Genomic DNA, 25,427 nt, shown 5'->3' with positions numbered 1-25,427 from the left:
CGAGGTAATAATAATAATATATTTTATTGTCTTGCACATAAGCACAACAAGATTTGGTATGCAACTTCCATCCGATGTCATAACTTAAATAACTAATAAAATTTAGATTTAGATACCCCGAGAACATGGTTTGTAAAAAGAACATTACAATAGTAAAATAGTCAAAACAGTTCAAATAGACTAAAGTGCAGATGTGTCTGTGCGACGTGACCACCCGAGGGAGACAGTCCATGGAGGGGTGGGGGGAACCCAGTAGGGCCGGTTCAGAGCCGCTATAGCTCTGGGAATGAAGCTGTTCCTGAGTCTGGAGGTGCGGGCGTAGAAGGCCTTGTAACGTCTGCCGGAGGGAAGTAGTTCGAACTGTCCATTACAAGGGTGTGAGGAGTCTTTATGGATGCTGACGGCCTTCCTGAGGCACCGTGTGTAGTAGATGCCCTCCAAGGCTGGTAGCCGTGTCCCAATAATTTTCTGCGCTCTGTGGACGACGCGCTGAAGAGCTCTCCTCTCCGCCTCCGTGCAGCTGAGATACCACACAGAGAAGTCATATGTTACGATGCTCTTTGTGGTGCAGCGGTAGAAGGATGTCAGCAGCTGTTGGGGCAGACCAGTCTTTTTTAATGTTCTCAGGAATGTGCCTTCTTGACCAGCGCAGCGGTGTTGGTGGACCATGTGAGGTCCTCTGAAATGTGAGTGCCCAGAAACTTAAAGCTGGACACTCTCTCCACACTGTCCCTGTAGATGGAGATTGGGGTGTATTCTCCATTATGTGACTTCCTGAAGTCAATAATCAGCTCCTTGGTCTTGGAGGTGTTTAGTGTCAAGTTGTTACATGAGCACCAGTCCACCAGGTTCTGCACATCCGCTCTGTATTTTGTTTCATCAGCGTTGGTGATCTGCCCAATCACCGTTGTGTCGTCTGCAAACTTGACGATGGTGTTGGTGTCGAATGGAGGAACACAGTCGTGTGTGAAGAGGGAGTAGAGCACAAGGCTCAGTACACAGCCCTGTGGTGTGCTGGTGCTCAGGGTGATAGTGGAGGACGGGTGCGGGCCCAGTCTCACTGCCTGCAGTTGCTCCGTCAGAAAATTCAGGATCCAATCGCATATCGGCGAGCTGAGGCCTAGCTGGTGGAGTTTGGTGGTGAGCTTGGTGGGGATGACCGTATTCATTGCAGAGCTATAGTCTATGAAGAGCATCCTCACCTACTTGCCCTGTCTGTCCAGGTGAGTCAGGACAGTGTGAAGAGCCAGAGAGATGGCATCCTCTGTGGATCTATTTGCTCTGTATGCAAATTGATGAGAGTCCAGTGAGGCAGGGATGCTGAATTTGATGTGGGAGAGGACCAGCTGTCCAGGTACTAGACAGTGCTGTCCTTTAAGTCCTTTACTGTTTGATATCGCTTTGGAAACTTTGGCCACCGCTATTAAGGAATCCCCTAATATTTCTGGTATTGTCCGTGGGAATAAGACACATAAGCTATCTCTTTATGCAGATGATCTGTTATTATTCATTTCTAACCCTGAGAAATCTATTCCGGCAATGGTAGCTTTACTTAATCAATTTAGTCGTTTTTCTGGTTATGAACTAAATCTTAGTAAGAGTGGGCTCTTTCCATTAAACAATCTTGTTTCAAATTATGGACAGTTTCCATTTAGATTGACCACCAAATGTTTTACTTATTTAGGCATTAAGATTACTAAGAAACACAAGGATTTATTTAAAGCCAATTTTACGCCTTTAATTGACCACATCAAACAGTTCACTAAATGGTCACCAATGTCCTTATCTCTAATAAGCGGAATCAATGCTATTAAAATGTTTACCTTACCTAATTTTTTATATTTATTTCAGACAATAACAATTTTTTATTTCTAAATCTTTCTTTGATATTATTGACTCCAAAATGTCCTTATATATATGGCAAAATAAAAATTCCAGACTTAAATACTTAAAGAAATCAGAAAAAGATGGTGGTTTGGCACTGCCAAACCTTAGATTTTACTATTGGGCAGTTAATGCTCGCTGTTTAATGTTTTGGACAAAAGATTTAGAAGATACCCAATGTCCAGGATGGATAAATCTTGAACGTGATTCTATGCAAGGGCTATCATTGGCTTCTATTCTAGGGGCCTCGTTACCTTTTGCAATTACGAGATTGAATAAATACACGACTAACCCAATATTAAGACATACACTGAATATGGTTTCAATTTTGTACGTTTTATGGATTGAATGATTTTATTATATCGAGTCCTATCATATCTAATTTTTTCTTCCAACCTTCTAGCACTGATCAAGCCTTTCTGTTATGGAAGAGGAAGGGATTAGTAGCTTTTCGTGATTTGTTTTCGGTTCGTTGAATTATGTCTTTTGAACAACTCTCCAATAAATAAAATTTACCTAACTCACATTTTTTTAGATATTTACAAATTAGACATTTTTTGAGGGCAACTCTACCCTTTTTTACGTTACCACATCAAACCGATATCTTGGCAAAATGTTTATATTTAATCCTTATCAGAAGGGCTTAATAACGACTATTTATGAGTTGATTTTGAAATTAAAAAAAGCTACATTTGATAAAATTAAGAATGACTGGGAAAGAGAACTTCAATTTTCTTTATCTATAGAGAAATGGGAGAGGATTCTTCAATTAGTTAATACTTCCTCAATGTGTGCAAGCTACGCTTTGATACAATTCAAGGTGGTTCACAGAGCTCATATGTCAAAAGATAAGTTAGCTCGATTTTATCGTCAAATAAATCCGACCTGTGACAGATGTAATTCTGAAGTAGCCTCACTGACCCATAGGTTTTGGTCCTGCCCATTTTTGGAAAAATATTGGAAATAGATTTTTTATATTTCTGTAGTTTTCAGTATTGATTCACAACCTCACCCTATTACTGCAATTTTTGGGCTGTTAGATTCTATCCATCTGTCCCGTTCCGCCCATCGGCTGATTGCTTTTACCGCATTAATCGCCAGAAGATCTATTTTATTTAAATGGAAAGATTCCAACCCTCCGACCACATTCCATTGGTATTCGTAAACGATATCATGTTTAAATTTAGAAAAAATCAGGAGTGGCATTGTTGAACCCTTGGTTAAATTTGATAAGACTTGGGGAAGATTTATTCAACATTTTCATACGACATAAATTGTCCCCTCTCCAACTGTTATAATAATTTATTTTTTACTGGTATACGGTGGAATGGACTTGACGACAAACAAGGACTTAAATTGTTGAAACTCTTTGCAGCCCAGATTCTGTTTTGCTTTGCTTTTTATTTCTTCTTTAGTTTAGAGGGGTTTTCTTTTTTTTGTTTTTTCTCTTTTTAATTTTTTTTATTTTTATCTTTTTGTTTTTATACATATAAGTTCTCTTTTAAACACTTAACTATATTTACATAGAGACTGGGAGGTCTATATTCAATGTGTATATTGACACTGGACTCGTATTTAGGTTATACCTGCCATTAATGTAACCCTGATCCCTATGTATCAATATCACTATTATGTTTATCATTAATTTTTTGTTGTTTTGTTTTTGCTTTTGAAAAAAACTAATAAAAAGATTAAAAAAAGAAAAAAGTTCACGCTAAAATAGGCTGGTCAGCGTGGCTTTGTGATGAGGAGGTCTTGCTTGGCAAATTTGCTGGATTTCTTTGAAGAAGCAAATAGCAGGACAGACAAAGGAGATTCAGTAGATGCTGTTTACTTGGATTGTCAGAAAGCCTAGTGGAGTTCTGCAAGGGTTGGTGCTGGGGCCACTACTCTTCATGTTGTATATTAATGATTTAGACAAGGAGGTTGAAGGCTTTGTGGCAAAATGGTGGCGTCGTTTGCAAATTTGAAAATGGGGATCTTATGGAAACATATAAAATTCTTAGAGGATTGGACAGGGTAGTTGAAGGAAAAATGCTCCCGATCCGAGGTGTGTCCAGAACCAGTGCTTACAGTTTAAGAATAAGGGGTAGGCCATTTAGGATTGAGATGAGGAAAGTCTTTTTCATTCAGAGAGTTGTGAATCTGTGGAATTCCCTGCCACAAAAGGCAGTGGAGGCCAATTCACTTGATGTTTTCAAGAGAGTTAGATTTAGCTCTTCGGGCTAGGGGAATGAAGGGATGTGTGGAAAAAGCCAAAACACGGTACTGATTTTGGACGATCAACCATGATCATATTGAATGGTGGTGCTGACTTGAAGGGCCAATTGGCCTACTCCTGCACCTATTTTCTATGTTTCTATGAAGCAAAAGTGTCATTATTCTTCTAAGAACCACATAGGTTAGTATTACAACAATTTAATATTTTAAATTGAAAATTAACAATTTAAAAATGACACCTTCATGCGTACAGTTCCCAATTGGAGAAGGTGAGAACAGAATATAATTAGTGAAACAAACACCACATTCATTCTTTTCTTGGGTCAGATGAAAGTATTGCATCTTTCAAAGTTCATGATGCTCTTCAAATGAAAGGCGTAATTCACAAAGAGCACTGAGATATTCTTCATTGCTGGGATCAAATTCCAAAGCCTTTTCAAAGTATTCAATAGCTTCAGACTTGTGCCCATCCATCTGATACAGAAATCCTTTGACACCAAGGGCCTTGCTGTTATGTGCATCCCTGCAAAGCTTCCTGTTTACCCACTTGTCCAAATGTTTATAACACAATTTCCAGTCATGTGTGTTATTTTTGATCTTCAGTCCTTTCTGCAACAAGTTGACAGCATTTAAATCCGACTTTCTCCGGTACATTTCAAATGCGCCAGCCTGTAAATATATTTTCTGCATATTTTCTGGACGAATGCCCTCTAACTTCAGCAGTTTGCTGTAGACCTCTGCTGCATCGGAATACTCTCCATTTCTTATACAGATGTCTGCATAATCTAGTTGTGATTTAGTAGCAGTCTTTGGACGGTGTTCAAATGCCTTTCCAAAGTGATGTTTGCAATGATTGATCAACACCATTTTCTGTTGAAATTCAGGATATTGTGGATCAGAGCTCAATGGATTTTTGAACAGTTCAAGTAGTTGCACTCTATAGCACATACCTATTTGGTCGTGAAGGACACTGTTCATTGGAGTGATTCCTAATGCTTTTTCCAGCAGCTCAATTGCCTTTTCCACAGCTCGTTCTAGTCTGTAAAATTTTGCAGCATTACGAAGCACTTTTGGAACATCAGGACTTTTCTGTAAGGCTCGTTCAACTAATTCATTTGCTTCCTTCTTTTGATTGTCCTGTTGCAGTTTTAGGGCCAACATCACCATGGCCAAAGATTCATCTGGATCAAGCTCCAGAACACGTTGCAGATGATTCACGCACTGACTACTTTTGTATTTCTCACGGGTTCCAGGAATTGATTCCAGACGAAACAGAACTGTTGCATAGCCCATGATCCATTCTGTATTGTCAGGATCTTCCTCCAGAGCTTTCTCAAAACATTCCATAGCCTCCTCATAGTGTTGAGCTGCCGATCTCAACAATGACCACCCCTTCTCCCCATACACTTCAGGTATCATTGCTGTATAGCGAGGACCATCTGTGAGTGGTTTACAGATTATCTCCAGCTTGTCGAGATAGGACTGGGCTTTGGTCAGTTCTCCCATGTGGTAATGCACCCAGGCATAGTTTCCATAGGTGATGATGCTTCTTCTTTCAAATGTATCTTTGTGGTTCTCCCTCAGAATCTTTTCAGCTTCCTGTAAGTTTTGAATAGCTTCCTCACTGTTGCCTTGCAGGCAGTTTACAAAAGCGAGTTGGTTGTAGGACCTGGCCTTATACTTCAAATTCAGATCTATAGAATCTTGTAATCTGTACACCATATCATCCAGATCAATGATCTCCTTCTGTGGGCCCCACGTGAAGTGACACTGAAGCTGATCGAGCTTCTCCTTTAACAAATCCCTCACTGTTTTGCTGTAAGAGAAGAAAACACATGAAAATCAGTCTCAGAACACATCTAACACTTCACAGTCAGCAGATCAGGCATGTTAGTTTTGCTTTTCTGATATGCCTCTATCATATCATATTTAGACAACCTTCTTCACAATTCACAATTTAGTTTCGTCGGCAAACTTGCTAATTTGCCTTGTGAGTTCTTACCCAAGTCATTGATATAGATGACAACTAGCAAAGGGCCCAGCACCAGATCCTGATACACACCACTAGTCACAGGCCTCCAGTTCGGAAAGCAACCTTCCACCATCATCTGCTGCTTCCTTCCATGAAGCCATTTATCTATCCATTCAGCTATCTCTCCTTGGATTGGAGGTACACATCCGCCTATCCCCACCACTTTCTCCTTTACACAGAGCTCGTTCCCTCCAAAATTCCATGGTGCATTCATCCCTTCCAACCCAAATCATGGCCCCCACCAGGTACTTTCTCCTGCTTCTGCAGATTTACCTCATGTCCCTACATCTGTTCCATTACAGGGAGCCTAGCAATCCTTCCAGGAGAGACAGAAGTTCCCGTGCACCTACTACATTCAATGCTTCCGATATGGCCTCCTTTACGGTAGCAAGACTAAGTGTAGACTAGACGACTGTTTCCCTGAACATTTACAACAAGTAGGTGCCACCACCCATCTGCCAATGAACCCCTCATCTGCTATCATCATCCTGGCATGGTGCTGCCCACATAACTCTTCTAGCTTTTTCCCCTCTACTACATTCTGAAGAAGGATCCCGCACTGAAACATGGCCTTTCAATTTCTCCAGAGACACTGCCTGATCCACTGTGTTACTCCGGCATGTTGTGTTTTTTGCTTAGGACCCAGCACCTGCAGTTCCTTTTGCCTACTCTTCTTATAGCTAACACCCTCTAATCCATGTAGTATTCTGGTAAATCTCCTCCATTCTCCAAAGTCTCCACAACCATTCTGTCATGCTCCAAATGTCTCTGCAAAGCCCAATAAAGCAGCACAATGACTTCCTGACTATTATACTCAATGCCCCAACCCTTGAATGCAAATGTACCATAAGCCTTTGTCACCACGTTATCTACTTGTGATGCCACTTTCAGGGATCTACAGGTTTGGACCCAAAGATGTTAAAGGTCTGTTAAATACAGTTAAGGATCTGTCCATTAACTGAATACATTCCCCTTACATTCTACCCAAGCTGCAGCATCTCACACCTAGAGTCAGAGTCATATACATGGAAACAAGGCAGCTCAACTGTGGCTGACAAGGGAAGTCAAGGTTAGTGTTAAAGCCAAGGAAGAGGCATTTACATTGGGCAGAAGAAACAGCAAACCAGAGCACTGGGAGAAATTTAGAACTCAACAGAGGAGCACAAAGGGGTTAATTATGAGGGGGAAAAGGAGCATGAAAGAAAGCTTGTGGGAAATATAAAAACGGCCAGTAAAGGTTTCCCAGGGCCAGATGGTCTGCATCCCAGTGTATTCTAGGAGGTGGCCCTAGATATCGTGGATGCATTTGTGATCATTTTTCAATGTTCTCTCGACTCTGGATCAGTTTCTGTGGACTGGAGTGTAGCTAATTCCACTTTTTAAGAAAGGAGGGAGAGAGAAAACGGGGAATTATAGACCAGTTAACCTACATCGGTAGTGGGGAAGATGCTGGACTTGATTATTAAAGATGTTATAGCAGTGCATTTGGAAAGCAGTGATGGGATTGGTCAATGTCAACATGGATTTCAGAAGGGGAAATCATGCTTGACTAATCTTTCGGAATTTGTTGATGATGTAACAAGTACCATGGATAAGGAAGAGCCAGCGGATGTGGTGTGTCTGGACTTTCAAAAAGTTTCTATAAGTAGGTAAAAAGGAAAAGATTAGTGAAGATAAATGTAGGCCCCTCACAGTCAGGGACAGGTGAAGTTTTAATGGGAAACAAGGAAATGGCAGAACAGTTAAACAAGTACTTTGGTTCTGGCTTCACGAAGGAAAACACAAACAATCTCCCGGAAATACTAGGGGACCGAGGATCTAGTGGGAGGAACTGAAGGGAATCCACATTAATCAGAACATTATGTTAGGTAAACTGTTGGGACTGAAGGCAGATGAATCCCCAGGGCCAGATGGTCTGCATCCCAGAGTACTCTAGGAGGTGGCCCTAGTTATCGTGGATACATTGGTGATCATTTTTCAATGTTCTCTCGACTCTGGATCAGTTTCTGTGGACTGAAGGGTAGCCAATGTAATTCCAATTTTTAAGAAAGGAGGGGGAGAGAAAACATAGAAACATAGAAAATAGGTGCAGGAGTCGGTCATTCGGCCCTTCGAGCCTACACCGCCATTCAATATGATCATGGCCAATCATCCAACTCAGTATCCTGTACCTGCCTTCTCTCCATACCCCCTGATATCTTTAGCCACAAGGGCCACATCTAACTAACTCCCTCTTAAATATAGCCAATGAACTGGCCTCAACTACCTTCTGTGGCAGAGAATTCCAGAGATTCACCACTCTCTTTGTGAAAAATGTATTTCTCATTTCGGTCCTAAAAGATTTCCCCATTATCCTTAAACTGTGACCCCTTGTTCTGGACTTCCCCAACATCGGGAACATTCTTTCTGCATCTAGCCTGTCCAACCCCTTAAGAATTTAGTAAGTTTAATGTTTAAAAACGGGGAATTATAGACCAGTTAACTTTACATCAGTAGTGGGGAAGATGCTGGAGTCAATTATGAAAGATGTTATAGCAGTGTATTTGGAAACCAGTGACAGGATTGGTCAATGTCAGCATGCATTTATGAAGGGAAATTATGCTTGACTAATCTTTTGGAATTTTTTGATGATGTAACAAGTAGAATGGATAAGGAAGAGCTAGTGGATGTGGTGTGTCTGCACTTTCAAAAAGCCTTTGACAAGGTACCACACAAGAGATTAGTGTGCAAAATTAGAGCATAAGACATTGGGGATAGTGTATTGACATGGATGGAGAACTGGTTGGCAGGTAGGAGGAGGTGCAACGAGACCTGGGTGTGCTTGTACATCAGTCACTGAAAGTAAGAATGCAGGGTACAGCAGGCAGTGAAGAAAGCCAATTGGCCTTCATTGCGACAGGATTTGAGTTTGGGAGCAAGGAAGTCCTACTGCAGTTGGATAGGTCTCTGGTGAGAGCGCACCTGGAGTATTGTGTGCGGTTATGTTCTCCTAATTTGAGGATGGACATTATTGCTATTGAGGGAGTGCAGCGTAGGTTTACAAGGTTAATTCCCGGGGTGGCAGGACTGTCATATGCTGAGAGAATGGAGTGGCTGTGCGTGTATACTCTGGAGTTTAGAAGGATGAGGGGATCTTATTGAAACGTAAGATTATTAAGGGTTTGGACACGCTGCCTTCTCCCCATATCCCCCGACTCCCGATATTGGGGGAGTCCAGAACCAGGGGCCACGGTTTAAGAATAAGGGGTAAGCCATTTAGAACGGAGACGAGGAAACATTTTTTTACACAGAGAGTTGTGAGTCTGTGGAATTCCCTGCCTCAGAGGGTGGTGGAGGCCGGTTCTCTGGATACTTTTATGAGAGAGCTAGATAGGGGTCTTAAAAATAGCGGAGTCGGGGGATATGGGGAGAAGGCAGGAACGAGGTACTGATCGGGGATGATCAGCCATGATCACATTGAATGGCAGTGCTGGCTCGAAGGGCCGAATGGCCTACTCCTGCACCTATTGTCTATTATCTCTCTTCACGCCGCCTCGCCTTTACTCATGGACACGTGTCATACTGTAGGAAGGAACTGCAGATGCTGGTTTACACTGAAGTTAGACACAACATGCAGGAGTAACTCAGCGGGACAGGCAGCATCTTTGGAGTAAAGGAGTAGGTGACGTTTCGGGTTGAGGCCCTTCTCCAGAGATGGTGCCTGACCCGCTGAGTTACTGCAGCATTTTGTGTGTATCCCCGGTGATGTCTGGTGCTCAGCTGTTGCCGGCACTGAGGGGGTTAACCAACAGCCGCTGGATAAGGCGAGAGATGCAGCTGACTATCCCTGGCCCATCGGGGAATGGGTTCCTCGGGAGATGGAGCAGAGTTGAGCTGGAGTTAGAGCTTCTTCTCCGCGCTGGCTGTAAGCCTGGGGCCGCCACTGCTCCGGGCCGGTGTCCCGTCAGTCCAGGGTCAACCTGGACATCTCCGGCCGCCTCTGGACAAGGATGGACACTCGGGTGGGGACGGGGACGGTAGTAAGACTCCACTCACAAATCTGCCTCCTGCAGGATATGCAGGAGAGCGGTGCGTGGTTCACCCCTGTATAAACACCCTGTATAACCCGGGAGGGCAGCTCGAGTGAGAATGGAACCCATACACCCAGGCTGAGGCAGACACGACCGTGATTCATTAGATTGTCACTGCTGAGATTTCTGCATGGACCAGTGGAGAAATAGTGTCGTTAACACCAGTAGCAATTGAACAGTGCTTGCAGCGCCGGAGACCCGGTTCGATCCTGACTACGGATGAAACGCAGGTCTGTATACATGCAGCAGCTCAGTTGCCGTGAATGTTTATCTCTAGTGACCTATGACCCGGGCAGGCGCAGTAGGAATACCGAATTTTGATTCATGTAATAAGGTTGGGAATGTGCTTTGTGAGTGATGACACTGATGATGCAGTCGCTGACTCTGCAGGTAGTAGCAGCATTCCCACTAATATACATGGTCCCGGGTTAGGGTCAGGAGTCAAGTGGAGGTGTTTTCCCCAAATAGTCCACCAATGGTCTGGCATGGTGGCTGTAACATCAAGGGCACAACTTACTGATGCAAGATAAAGCTTCTCTTTGAATGCTGCAGAGGTTTGACATTGTCCCTTCAGAGTTACCAGACACACTGATAAACCAGTGGCTGTAGTGAAGCCCCCGATATATGCAGTGTGTTTCAACTCTCTGAGTGGAGAGCTCACGGTGCAGGGGCGGAAATCCCTGGGATGCCAGGGGGGACACGTCCGCTTGTCTCCGTGAAATCTCCGCTTTGCACGAGACAGTGGAGGTGGGACATACGGCCATACGTCACAAGCAAACAACACTCTCGGCAGCCCTGGACACAGACCTGCGCCTCATCCACAGCCAGGATCGATCCTGGGTCTCTGGCGCTGCAATCGCTGCCGAACAGCCACTGGACCATCCCCATCCCTACCCGAGTGCCCCCGTCCCTACCCGAGTTCCCCCCCCCCCCCCCCCTTGTGGCCAGAGACATTGGGTGTCAGACGGGAACGGTGCCCCCAGGCCCCAGCCAGCACAGAGAAGCAGCGCTAAACCCAACTCAACTCTGCCTGTCCCACCAGGTTAACCTACAGCTCTGCCTGGACTTGGGAATGATGGCCCAGGCTTATGGCCAGTGCGGAGAAGGCAATAGGCAATAGGTGCAGGAGTAGGCCATTCGGCCCTTCGAGCCAGCACTGCCCTTCAATGTGATCATGGCTGATCATCCCCAATCAGTGCCCCGTTCCTGCCTTCTCCCCATATCCCCTGATTCAGCTATTTTTAAGAACCCTATCTAGCTCTCTCTTGAAAGCATCCAGCAAACCTTCCTCCACTGCCCTCTGAGGCAGAGAATTCAGACTCACCACACTCTCTGAGAAAAAGTGTTTCCTCGTCTCTGTTCTAAATGGCTTACTCCTTATTCTTAAACTGTGGCCCCTAGTTCTGGACTCACCCAACTTCGGGAACATGTTTCCTGCGTGTCCAAACCCTTAACAATCTTATATGTTTCAATGAGATACCCTCTCATCCTTCTAAACTCCAGAGTGTACAAGCCCAGCAGCTCCATTCTCTCAGCATATGACTGCCCCGCCATCCTGGGAATTAACCTTGTAAACCTACGCTGCACTCCCTCAATAGCAAGGATGTCCTTCCTCAAATTAGGGGACCAAAACTGCACACAATACCGCAGGTGTGGTCTCACTAGGGCTCTGTACAACTGCACAAGGACCACTTTGCTCCTATATTCGATTCCTCTTGTTATAAAGGCCAACATGACATTTGCTTTCTTCACTGCCTGCTGTACCTGTATGCTTACTTTCATAGACTGATGTACAAGGCCCCGAGATCCCGTTGTAATTCCCCTTTTCCCAACTTGACGCCATTTAGATGGTAATCTGCCTTCCTGTTTTTGCTACCAAAGTGTATAAACTTACATTTATCTGCATTAAACTTCATCTGCCATGCATCTGCCAACTGCCCCAACCTGTTTTCCTAGTTACATCTCCAAAAAATTCCAGAAGATTAGCCAAGCATGATGTCACCTTCGTAAATCCATGCTGACTCGGACCGATCCTGTTACTGCTATCCAAATGTTCGGATATCTCATCTTTTATAATTGACTCCAGGATCACTGATGTCAGGCTAATAGGTCTATAATTCTCTGGTTTCTCTCTCCCGCCTTTCTTAAAAAGTGGGATAACATTAGTTACCCTCCAATCCACAGGAACTGATCCTGAGTCTATAGAAAATTGGAAAATTATCACCAATGCATCCACAATTTCTAGAGCCACTTCCTTAAGTACCCTGGGATGCAGACAAGGTTAATTTCCCGGGATGGCAGGACTTTCATATGCTGAGAGAATGGAGCAGCTGGGCTTGTACGCTCTGGAGTTCAGAAGGGTGAGAGGTGATCTCATTGAAACATATAAGATTGTTAAGGGCTTGGACACACTAGAGGCAGGAAACATGTTCCCGATGTTGGGGGAGTCCAGAACCAGGGGCCACAGTTTAAGAATAAGGAGTAAGCCATTTAGAACAAGGACGAGGAAACACTTTTTCTCACAGGGAGTGGTGAGTCTGTGGAATTCTTTTCCTCAAAGGGGGTTGGAAGCAGGTTCTCTGGATGCTTTCAAGAGAGAGCTAGATAGGGCTCCCAGCACAGATCCCTGCGAAGTCCACTGGTCAGACATCCAGCCAGAATATCTTCCTTCCAACACACCACACCACACTGTCTTCTATGAATCAGCCAGTTCTGAATGAACACGACCTAGTCACAGTGGAGGTCCTTCTGCAGTTGTACAGGCCCCTAGTGAGACCACACCTGGAGTATTGTGTGTAGTTTTGGTCTCCAAATTTGTGGAAGGATATTCTTGCTGTTGAGACAGTGCAGCGTAGGTTCACGTGGTTAATTCCCGAGATGGTGGGACGGTCATATGTTGAAAGAATGGAGCGACTGGGCTTGTATACACTTGAATTTAGAAGGATGAGAGGAAACCTTATTGAAACATATTATATTATTAGGGGATTGGACATGCTAGAGGCAGGAAACATGTTCCCAATGTTGGGGAAATCCAGAACCAGGGGCCACAGTTTAAGAATAAGGGGAGAACGGAGATGAGGAAAAACGTTTTCATACAGAGAGTTGTGAATCTGTGGAATTCTCTGCCTCAATGGAGGCCAATTCTCTGGATGCTTTCAAGAGAGAGTTAGGTAGAGCTCCTAAAGATAGTTGAATTAATGGATATGGGGAGAAGGCAGGGACGGGGTACTGATTGTGGATGATCAGTCATTTTCACAGTGAATGGCAGTGCTGGCTCAAAGGGCCGAATGCCCTACTCCTGCATCTATTGTCTATTGTCTAATGTCTGTGCATTATATGCATCTTAATCTTCTGGATCAGCCTACCATGAGGGATGTGATCAAAAGACTTACTAAAATCCATGTACAGGTATAAAACATCCACCAACCTATCTTCATCAATCTCTGTCACCTCACAGAAACATGCTCAAGTTAGTAAAATACGATGCTGCATACTAAGCCATGTTGGCTATCATTAATTAGCCCATTCTCTTCCACCTTGGGAGTAAATCCCATCCTGGAGATTTCTCTCCAACAGTTTCCCCGGACTGACGTGAGGCTCACTGGCTTATAGTTACCTGGATTCTCTCCACATTCCTTCTTAAACAAAGGAACAACATTGGCCACTCCCCAGTTCTCCAGCTCGTCGCTAGTGGTTAGAGAAGAAACAAAGATCCTTGTCAAGGCCCCCACAATATCCTCTCTTGCCTCTCTCAATAACCTGGCATAGATCTCATCAGGCCCCATGATCTATCCAGCTTTATGATCTTCAAGAGCCTCAGCACCACCTCCTTCTCGACCTTAAACTGCCCCAGCATATATGTAATGACATTTCATGAACACGTTTGGCCCTCCTAATCACCCGCATGTGTCCTTTCCTTATCACTTTATATTCCTCATTAGGCCTGATGCCTAATCTTCACTTTCTCATCAGCCCTTCCCTTTGTTTTCCTGCTGTTCTGGTTCCCACTTCCCTGCCATTCCAGTTTAAATCCTCCCGAGTAGAACTGGCAAACCTCCCAGCAAGGATGTTGGTGCCCCTCCAGTTCAGGTATAAGTGTATGTCCCTCTATTACAGGTCACCTCTGCCTCAAAACAAATCCCAATGGCCCAAAAATCTGAATCCCTCTCTCATGCATCAACATTCATCTGTACTATTGCTACCCTCACTAGCAAGTACGTGCCACTGTTAGTAATCCAGAGATTACAATCCACAATGTCCTGCATCTTAACCTTTTGCCTAATGCCCCTGTCCCACTTAGGAAACCTGAACGGAAACCTCTGGAGACTTTGTGCCCCACCAAAGGTTTCCGTGCGGTTCCCGGAGGTTGCAGGTGGTTGCAGGAGGTTGCAGGTAGTGGAAGCAGGTAGGGAGACTGACAAAAACCTCTGGGAACCTCCAGGAATCGCACTGAAACCTTGGGTGGGGCGCAACGTCTCCAGAGGTTTCCGTTCAGGTTTCCTAAGTGGGACAGGGGCTTAACTCTCTATATTCATTCTGCAGGACCTCATCCCTTTTCCAACCAACATCATTTGTGTCGACGTACACAATGACTTCTGACTTCACCCTCCCTCTTGAGAATAATCTGTAGCTGATCCAAAATGTCCAGAACCCTGGCACAAGGAAGGCACCAGATCATCCTGAAATCCCATTTGCTGCCACAGAATCTTCTGTCTGTCCCCCCTGTTTATAGAGTCTCCTCTCACTATCGCTCTGCCTGCCTTCACCCGACCTCACTGTCTCAGAGCCATGGCCGGTGCCACAGACCTGGCTGCTGCTGCTGCCCACTACATGGTCATCTCCCTCAACAGTATCCAAAAGGGGGAAAGGCCACAGGGCATTCCTGAACCCTATGCTGCTGGTCACCCATCTATTCTCTACCTGCATCTTACCTGAAACAAAGCAGGAAGTCATGGTCTCATACAATCTTTAAAACAACAATATCTGAATAAATAATTACTTTGTACATTTGCCGAGACCCAAATGGAAATACTTTTTAGTTTTTATTTGTGTTATCACCAGATATGTTTTCACTGTATCTTGGTACAATAGACAATTAACTAAACTGAGATATGATACTGCAAAGAAAGAAATGCTGGAACATCTGCTGTTTGTGTACAAAGATTCCTGAGGATAGACTGGAAAGGCTGTGTTTACTTTGCCTGGAGCAATGGTGACTGAGCGGGGCCATACAGAGGTATTCACAATTATAAAAGGCATAGAGAGTGTACGTTGTAGCAAAGATTTCCCCACGGCAGAGGTATCTAACGATTGAGGGCACAAACATAGAAACATAGAAAATAGGTGCAGGAGGAGGCCATTTGGCCCCATGCCAGCACCGCCATTCATTGTGATCATGGCCGATCATCCACAATCAGTAACCTGTGCCTGCCTTCTACCCATATCCCTTGATTCCGTTCGCCCTTAGAGCTCTATATAACTCCCTTTTAAATTCATCCAGTGAATCAGCCTCCACTGCCTGTGGCAGAGAATTCCACAATTTCACAACTCTCTGGGTGAAAATGTTTTTTCACATCTCAGTTCTAAATGGCCTACCCTTTATTCTTAGACTGTGGCCCTTGGTTCTGGACTCCCCCAACAATGGGAACATTTTTTCCTACATCTAGCTTGTCCAGTCCTTAGATGTTTCTATAAGATCCCCTCTCATCTTTCTAAATTCCAGTGAATACAAGCGCAGTTTTTCCAATCTTTCCTCATATGACAGTCCCGCCATCGCGGGGAGTAACCTTGTGAACCTACCTCAATAGCAAGGATGTCCTTTCTCAAATTATGAGACCAAAACTGCACACAATACTCCTGATGTGGTCTCACCAGGGCCCTGTACAACAGTAGAAGTACCTCTTTACTCCTATACTCAAATCTTCTTGTCACAAAGGCCAACATGTCATTAGTTGACTTCACTGCTGTACCTGCATGTTTACTTTCAGTGACTGGTGTACAAAGACACCCATGTCTCGTTGCACTTCCCTTTTTCCTAATCTGACACCATTGAGATAATAATCTGCTTCCTTTTTCTTGCCAGCAAAGTGGATCACCTCACATTTATCTACATTGTACTGCATCTGCCATTCATCTGCCCACTCACTCAACCTGTCCAAGTCCTCCTAGCATCTTCTCCGCAGTTCATACTGCCACCCAGCTTTGTGTCATCTGCAAATTTGCTTGTGTTACTTTAAATACCATAATCTAAATCATTAATATATATTGTAAATAGTAGCAGCCCCAGCACCGAGTCTTGCTGCACTCCGCTCACAACTGCCTGCCATTCTGACCGAGACCTGTTTATTCCTACACTTTGTTTCCTGTCTGCCAACCAATTCTCTATCTATGTCAATACCCTACCCCCAATACCATGTGCTCTAACTTTGCCCACTAATCTCTTGTGTGGGACCATATCAAAGGCTTTCTGAAAGGCCAGATACACTATATCCACAGGTTCTCCTTCATCCATTTTAGTTGTCACATCCTCAAATAATTCTAGAAGATTTGTCAAGCAGGATTTCCCCTTCATAAATCCATGCTGACTTGGACCTTTTACTGCTATCCAATTGCGCCGTTATCACTTATTTCATAATTGACTCCAGCATCTTGCCCACTACCGATGTGAGGCTAACTGGTCTATAATTCCGTTTTCTCTCTCGCTCATTTCATGAAAAGTGGGACGACATTAGCTATCCATCAATTAGTTACCCTCAGGAACTGATCCTGAATCTATAGAACATTGGAAAATGATCACGAATGCGTCCACGATTTCTCGAGCCACCTCCTTGAGTACCCTGGGATGCAGACTATCAGGCCCTGGGGATTTATCAGCCTTCAGTCCCATCAGTCTACACAATATTATTCCTCACCTAATGCAAATTTCTTTCAGTTCCTCCCTAAATCCTTTGACCTCTAGTACATCTGGGAGATTGTTTGTGAAGACAGATCCTTAGTGAAGACAGAACTAAAGTACCTGTTCAACTCTTTTGACATTTCCTTGTCCCCAATAATAATTTCACCTGTTTCTGCCGTCAAGGGACCCATATTTGTCTTTACTTATCTTTATCTCTTAACATAGCTAAAGAAGCTTTTACTATCCTTCTTTATATTCTTGGCCAGCTTACCCTCGTACTTCATCTTTTCACCTGGTATTGCCCTTTTTGTTACCTTCTGTTGTCCTTTGAAAGTTTGCCAATCCTCTGCTTCCCGGTACTCTATGCTGTGTTATACACCTTTTATTATTATTTTTTTCCATCCCTAACTTCTCTTGTCAGCCACAGTTGCCTCTTACTCCCCTTAGAATCTGTCTTCTTCTTTGGAATGAAATGAAGCTGCATCTTCTGGGTTATGCCCAGAAATTCCTGCCATTGCTGTTCCACCATCATTCCTGCTAGGATCCTTTTCCAGTCAACCAAGGCTCCAGAACAAGCTGCTCTAAGAATCCATCTGGGAGGCCCTCTACAAACTCCCTTTCTTGAGGTCCAGAACCAACCTGATTTTCCCGGTCTACCTGCATATTGAAATCTCCCATAACCACAGCGGCATTACCTTTGTTACATGCCAATTTTACCCCCTGCTACTTGCACCCTATATCCAGGCGACTATTTGAGGGTCTGTAGATAACTCTCATTAGTGTCTTCTTACCTTTACAATTCCTCAATTCTATCCACAGTGACTGTACATCATCAGTACCTATGTCACCCCTCGCAAGGGACTAAGTTTCACCCCTCACCAACAGAGCTATCCCACCTCCTCTGCCCACCTGCCTGTTCTTTCTATAGGATGTATAACCCTGAATATTAATTTCCCAGCCCCGATCCTCCTTCAGCCATGTCTCTGTAATCCCCACAATGTCATATCTACCAATCTCTAACTGAGCCTCAAGCTCATCCACTTTACTTTTAATACTTCACGCATTCATATATAATACTTTTAATCCATTACTGCCTCACCTTTCACACCGATTCCTATTTCACTTGACCATACTCTCTTTTCCCTTCATGAGCTTTCCGCCCCGTTAATTCTGGGGTCTTTTTTAACTTTCCCTATACTCTATTTCCCTTTAACTCCATCCTTGCATTTCAAATTTGTCTCCGCCCCCCTCCCACACTATTTAGTTTAAACCCACCCGTGTAGCAGTGGCAAACCTGCCTGCTGGCATAGATTTAGAATGAAAGATAGAGGCTTAGAGAGAGCTCAAGAAGGAATTAGTTACAGAGGAGGATAGTTTAAATCTAAACCCAGCGCCTGAGTGCGTGTTGAGACAGGAACAATGTTTAAGATGTATCTAGTCGAGCAGTGCATCACCAAGCCACAGAAGACTCGTCGGACGGCCGAACCAACCCAGAACTCGTTAGACGTGGAACCGCCGGAGGCTCCGTCACTGGACAGTCCATCAGACGGCAGAAGAGCCGAAACCGGGCGCATTCAGCGGGCGGCTGGACTCGCTTGGAGGCTCCTTGGACGCAGAACCGCCCGATAGCTCATCGGATGTGGAATACTGGGATGGAGTTGCTGGAGACATTGGGCGTGGAGACCAAGGGCCGGTAGGAAGGTGAACCGGGTTAATGCCTCCAGTGCCTCGAAGGTAGGCTGCAGGAGGGCCAGGGAGAAGAATGGGGGAAAAGGAGGAGCCCGAGGGCTGAGGGTTGGGAGGAGACAGCAAGGGCTAATCGAAATAACACATATGTAACCACAATGACAGAGAAACTATGAAACATGCAAGTAGTCTGAATAACAACAAAAACATTTGATTTCTGAAGTTTGGCTGCAATTTTGCCAGATAGGAGATACGATGCTGTTTTAATAATGAAAATGCATCAGCTTGAAATAACTTTCTTTCTACACGTGAACCTACATTTAATGATGTATCTCTGAACATACAGTACCAACTACATGCATCAAATGTAACATAACGCATTACACATACTTTCAAACCAACAATGATTAACACATCAACTTAATACAGAAGGAATTACAGTGTTCTCTACCTCATGGTGTTCATTAGATACAAAGCTCTTTGAATTTCTGTTCGCAGCTTTAGCTGCACTTTTACTGTTGAGTCGATTGAGAAGTTGTTGCAGGAAATGATTTCCTCACTCAGTCTTTTCCTGATGCTGAATAGAAACTCAGCCTCGAAAGTGAAACTAGCTTTGCTGCAAGAAATTGCAGTGTGCCTATGGCGGAACTGCCTGGATCCAATACAAGCCCAGAACAGGATAGCAACAGAATCACTGCATTTGTCACACCCGGCCTGATTGGGTGATCTTTTCTCTGCCTGTTTAACACGTCTGTCAGTTATCACCAGTCACCTTTGACTCTTTGTGCCCAACGGAAAATAACATGTTTATCTCTTTGCCATCAAATGAGAGAAGGGATAGAACCCCAGGAGGCCACACGAATGACAAGGGTGCCAGGCAAAACATTTGTGAACATTTGGAAGCGATGCAAACAAATGTATGTGCAGCCTCCGAGAATGTCGGTAGTATTTTTCCCAGTTCTTGTTTTGTATATACTGTATATTCTGAATAAAGTTGATTTTGATTTTATAAAAAAAGTTTTTCTTTTTGCAAGGCCGCATTCAAAAGGACGTGTGAAACATTGGTAGTAGTGATCAAAGATCTTAGAGCAGAGCAAGATGGGCTACTCCTGCGAAATACAATGGGCTGACGTGTAGAACGCTACGGAGGGGATCCTGGGCATTTTTCACCGCCCATTTTAGTAACCGGAGCCAACCTGACCCGACGCGACTCGCAGTGTAATCAATGTTGCGGGCAACAGTTTGTGTGTGTGATATAGGGTTAGATTCATAATTTTGTCAGTTCATACTTCTTGTCAAGAATAAAATTTGACTGGTAATTGTCTTTTTTAGTGTTTGGTAGTGATTTCTCACTGTTTCCAGGGGGCTCCTGGTTTGTTGTGTTGATCCTCTATAAGGTGTCACCTGATATGTCGAACAAAAGACTAAGCCTAGGTTTAGTACAACTTCATCTTTATAAACACTCAAGTTACTTAAGCATGCATGCAAACCATTGACTTCTAATAACCTCACATTTACTTTGCTTTACAAAACTCATGACAGAGTACTTAAGGAAATAGATCTAGAAATCGTGGATGCATTGGTAATAATTTTCCAATGTTCTAGAGACTCAGAATCAATTTCTGTGGATTGGAGGGTAGCTGATGTTATCCCACTTTTTAAGAAAGGCGGGAGAGAGAAACCAGGGAATTATAGACCAGTTAGCCTGACATTGATGGTGGGGAAGATTCTGGAGTCAATTATAAAAGATGAGATAGTCAAACATGTGGATAGCAGTAACAGGATCAGACCGAGTCAGCATGGATTTATGAAGGGGAAATCATGCTTGGCTAATCTTCTGGAATTTTTTGAAAATGTAACTAGTAAAATGGACAAAGGAGAGCCAGTGGATGTAGTGTACCTGGACTTTCAGAAAGCATTTGATGAGGTCCCACATAGGAGAATAGTGGGCAAAATTAGGGCACATGGTATTGGGGTAGAATGCTGACATGGATAGAGAAGTGGTTGGCAGACAGGAAACAAAGAGTAGGGATTAACGAGTCCCTTTCAGAATGGCAGGCATTGACTAGTGGGGTACCACAAGGCTCGGTGCTGGGACTACAGCTATTTACAATATACATCAATGATTTGGATGAAGGGATTCAAAGTAACATTAGCAAATTTGCAGATGACACAAAGCTGGGTGGCAGTGTGAACTGTGAGGAGGATGCTATGAGAATGCAGGGTGACTTGGACAGGTTGGGGGAGTGGGCAGATGCATGGTCGATGGAATTTAATGCGGATAAATGTGAGGTTATCCAATTTGGTAGCAAAAACAGGAAGGCAGATTACTATCTAAATGGCGTCAAGTTGTGAAAAGGAAATATAGGAATCGAATATAGGAACAAAGAGGTCCTTCTGCAGTTGTACAGAGCCTTAGTGAAACCACACCTGGAGTATTGTGTGCAGTTTTGATCCCCTAATTTGTGGAAGGGCATTCTTGCTATTGAGGGAGTGCAGCGTAGGTTTACAAGATTAATTCCCATATGCTGAGAGAATGGAGCAGCTGGGCTTGTACAATCTGGAGTTTAGAAGGATGAGAGGAGATCTCATTGAAACATATATGATTGTTAAGGGTTTGGACACGATAAACGCAGGAAACGTTCAAGATATTGGGGGAGTCCCGAACCAGGGGGCCAGTTTAAGAATAAGAGTAAGCCATTTAGAACGGAGATGAGGAAACACTTTTTCTCAGAGAGAGTGGTGAGTCTGTGGAATTCTCTGCCTCTGAGGGTGGTGGTGGCTGGTTCTCTGGATGCTTTCAAGTGAGAGCTAAGTAGGGCTCATAAAAATAGTGGCGTCAGGGGATATGGGAGAAGGCAGGTACGGGGTACTGATTGTGGATGATCAGCTATGATCACATTGAATGGCGGCACTGGCTCGAAGGGCCTACTCCTGCACCTATTGTCTATTGTCTATTGACTCAGATATTACCCACATTAATGAATTGACCAGATTCACTCTTTTGGTCGAGGAGTCTCTCAGTTTTGAACTCACAACGCCCCTTCTTTAGTTTAGATTAGTTCAGTTTAGTTTAGATATACAGCAGGGAAACAGGCCCTTCGGCCCACTGAGTGCACCAACCATTTTTTAAATTGTGCTGACAAAAGCTCGGATATTTACGACCCAGTTAGAATGAAGAGCGTAGCAGGCAAACGTAAGGAAGGTTGGCTGACAAGGGCAATTGAGGCGTTGGTAGGGTTGCTAACTGTCCCGTATTAGACGGGACATCCTGTTTTTGGGGCTAAATTGGTTTGTCCCATACGGGACTGCCCTTGTCCCGTATTTGACTGCTACTACTCGGGTCGAATGGTCTTGTCAGGTCAGAGCACCGCGTCCAGCCCCTCCTCACCCATGCTGACGTAGTCCAGCCCATGGAGTGCAGCAGCAGCGCCTCGCCCGTGGCCCCGTCGGTCAGCAGCCCGGCCAGCTCTCCGACAATCGGACCTTCGCTTATCGCTGACACCACCACACCTCCTTTTCATGGCCGATCATCGGTTCATGAGTTGGACGGGATGTCGGAATTTGTGGGTGACGTCGTCGAGGCCAAAACTCCTGATCTGGCCTGCCGGTTGGGCTTTGTGTACAGTCCAGCATCCAGGCCAAACCATCACTCACCCAGCCATGGCCAAGTCGGTCAACGAATTGCCGTCGGAAATTTGTCCTGTATTTTGACCTTTTGTTCCTTATTTGGGAGTGAGAAAGTTGGCAACTCTAGGCGTTGGTCAAAAACAAGAAGATTGCATGGGACAGGTATAGGCAGCGGGGATCAAGTGTATCCCTGGATGAGTTTCAGGAACTAAGTAGTAAACTGAAAAGGGAGATCTGAAGGGCAAAAAGGGGCCAGGAGATAGCTCTGGCAGGTAGCATTAAGGTCAATCCCAAAGAATTTTATAAATACGTAAGGGGGAAAAGGGTAACTAGAGAGAGAAGGACCTCTCAGCAATCAAGGAGGTCACCTCTGTGAGGAGCCACAGGAGATGGGCAAGGTCCTCAATGAGTATTTCAACTCTGTATTTACCGAGTAGGATGAAGGAACTTGGACCAGACAATGGAAGTAGGTCAATTAACCACCAGGTGGTGCCAGCAATGGCTGCCTCACCAACAGTCTGTCTGTCCATTCTTTGTGTTTAAATAGTATGTGTTCAATGTAAGTTTACAGTGTTCTTTAGCTTGTTTAACGGGGGGGGGGGGGGGGGGGGTGAATTTTTTATAATGTCTTACCTCGCCGGAGATGCAATTTTTATCCGTATCATATCTCCGTCCGCACTGTGGCCAAACATCGAGGAGACTGACTTTTGAGAGCTCGACCGCGGGGAGCCTCTGGGACTATAACATCACGTAGCCCGTGATCTTTTTGCCAGGGATCGTCTGCGTAGCTCCAACTATGGTTGCCTGCAGACTTAACATCATGGAGCTCGCGGTCTCCGGTCAAAGATGGACTTCGAGAACTCCAAGCCGCAGGAAATTCGACCGCCCCGACGCGGGAGTTTCAATAGCCCCGACGCAGGAGTTTCAATCGCCCCGACGCAGGAGTTTCAATCGCCCCGACACGGGAGTTTCAATCGCCCCGACACGGGAGTTTCAACCGCCCTGCGGGAGAATAAAGAGGAAGAAGTTTGGATATTTTTGCCTTTCATCACAGTGAGGAATGTGGGTAATTTGGAATGTGGAAAAATCAAGTCTGTTATTTATCCCATCAGATAAAACATAAAAAGAAATTGAATTTGTCATCTAATTCACTTTCATATCTTCAGTATTTAAAAAGTTATGGCCATTTTCATACTCGGGAATTAGCATCTTGTTCTCTATTGCTTTTCCATTGACTTAACACAAAAGCTGTGATCGAGGACAGTCAAATGGCCATAAATTTCTTAAAAATTAAGAGAACGAAAATAAATTTTCAGTTATTATAGATTGAAGCATTTTGAAACAGATATGAAACAATCTTACTTAGATGACTTCAAATTAAAGCATATAATTAGTTACCTAATTGTAGCTAGTTACAAAATTTAAATACTAGATCTAAACATTATCAATTTCTTAAGATTAGATTCACATTTTAAAATAGTCTAAGTGTCCAAATAACATTCACACAAGAATTCACAATATAACATAATTTCTAAGTCTCATTGTCATGGATTTATGGGCCAAATGGAAGGAATTTAATGTTTAATGCCTGTAAATTAATGGCTATTTAAATCAACTTGCCTGTGGGTTTTTCTGGAAGGCGACCATTTGGAACATTGCGGTTTGCAGTGATTTAGATCCCCATATCTGCATGGAAAACACTGCCGGTTGGTATGGGGACTAAATCACCATTTTGCAACTTAAAATATGAACTAAAGGTATCTTAAGGACCACTTTTATACATAAAAATAAACCGCTTTCTTTTACCTGTCACCTACATGAAATCCGTCCCCGTTGTCGGCGTAGACGGCTTCAGAAGCTGATTTTAAAATCACTCCAGCGCAGAACGAGTCGGGCGATTTAATCTTGCACTCCAACCAAATATAATCCTGGACAAGGTAAGAAAAAAAAACGCGTTTTAACCCCGCCCCCCCCCCCCCCCCTCAAACGCGCCAAAATCGCGCACACGGCCAGTGGCAGAATTGCAGCGCCGCTGAAGGTAAGTATTGTAACATACCTACATTGTGGGAAACTAGAGAGGAAATTGTGGGAGCCTTGATTGAAATGTATGAGTCGACCTTAAATACAGGAGAGGTGCCAGAAGACTGAAGGGTGGCAAATGTTATGTCTCTTTTCAAGAAGGGCTGCAGGGAATTGCTGGGAACTATAGGCCAGTGAGCTTAACATCTGTAGTTGGAAAGTTACTAGAGAGTATTCTGAGGGATAGGTTATACATGCATTTGGATGGGTAAGGGCTGATTAGGAATAGTCAGCATGATTTTGTATGTGGGAGATCCTGACTTACAAATCTGATTGATTTTTTTGAAGAAGTGACCAAAAAGGTTAATGAGGGCAGAGCTGTAGATGTTGTGTACATGGACTTCGGCAAAGCATTCGACAAGGTTCCGCATGGTAGACTGCTTTGGAAGGTTAGGCTGCATGGGATCCAAGGAGAGATAGCTGAATGGATAACAAATTGGCTCCATGGAAGGAAGCAGAGGGTGATGGTGGAATGTTGCTTCTCAGACTGGAGGCCTGTGACTAGTGGTGTGCCTCAGGGTTCAGTGCTGGGCCCGTTACTGTTTGTCATCTACATGATTGATTAGGATGAGAATATACAGGGCAAGATTAGCAAGTCACATGGATACATAGAAACAGGGTGCAGGAGTAGGCCATTTGGCCCTTCGAGCCAGCCTTCACCATTCAATGTTATCATGGCTGATCATCCACAATCAGTATCACGTTCCTGCCTTCTCCCCATATCCTTGATTCCGTTAACCCTAAGAGCTCTATCTAACTCTTTTGAATACAGTGAATCGGCCACCACTGCCTTTTGAGGCAGAGAATTCCACAAATTCACAACTATCTGGGTGAAAAGGTTTTTCTCATCTCAGTTCTAAATGGTCTAGCCCTTATTCTTAAACTGTGGCCTCTGGTTCTGGACTCCCCCAACATTGGGACCATGTTTCCT

At 44.2% G+C, this 25,427-nt stretch overlaps 1 protein-coding gene and 1 long non-coding RNA gene across 3 annotated transcripts; one reads left to right on the top strand and one right to left on the bottom strand.

The window, feature by feature from the left end:
* Positions 1–4,286: 4,286 nt before the first annotated feature.
* Positions 4,287–23,426, bottom strand: LOC129715437 (interferon-induced protein with tetratricopeptide repeats 5-like). 2 transcript variants are annotated; one of them, XM_055665327.1, is made up of 2 exons: positions 23,051–23,426; positions 4,287–5,920 (listed from the first exon to the last, which is right to left on the bottom strand). In XM_055665327.1, exons 1-2 carry the CDS (start codon positions 23,107–23,109, stop codon positions 4,450–4,452), a joined length of 1,530 nt encoding a protein of 509 aa, XP_055521302.1. In that variant the 5' UTR covers positions 23,110–23,426; the 3' UTR covers positions 4,287–4,449. The 2 variants fall into 2 exon arrangements, with proteins under 2 accessions (XP_055521302.1, XP_055521303.1); XM_055665328.1 differs by lacking the exon at positions 23,051–23,426 and adding an exon at positions 19,239–19,392.
* LOC129715439 (uncharacterized) lies at positions 16,389–19,404 on the top strand. The gene is made up of 2 exons (XR_008726497.1): positions 16,389–18,835; positions 19,286–19,404. It is a non-coding gene; the product is annotated as an uncharacterized LOC129715439 (long non-coding RNA).
* Positions 23,427–25,427: the final 2,001 nt, after the last annotated feature.

Source organism: Leucoraja erinacea, unplaced genomic scaffold, assembly GCF_028641065.1.
Source record: "Leucoraja erinacea ecotype New England unplaced genomic scaffold, Leri_hhj_1 Leri_1171S, whole genome shotgun sequence".
In the NCBI taxonomy this organism is placed as follows: domain Eukaryota; kingdom Metazoa; phylum Chordata; class Chondrichthyes; order Rajiformes; family Rajidae; genus Leucoraja; species Leucoraja erinaceus.
This window is presented reverse-complemented; position numbering and strand designations above follow the sequence as displayed.

Excerpts from the sequence above, each read along its gene's own strand:
- LOC129715437 (XM_055665327.1), bottom strand. The coding sequence starts at position 23,109 with ATGTTTGGCCACAGTGCGGACGGAGATATGATACGGATAAAAATTGCA. Across the intron at positions 5,921-23,050 it reads AAAATTGCATCTCCGGCGAG|CAAAACAGTGAGGGATTTGT; the intron begins GTAAGACATTAT and ends CTTCTCTTACAG.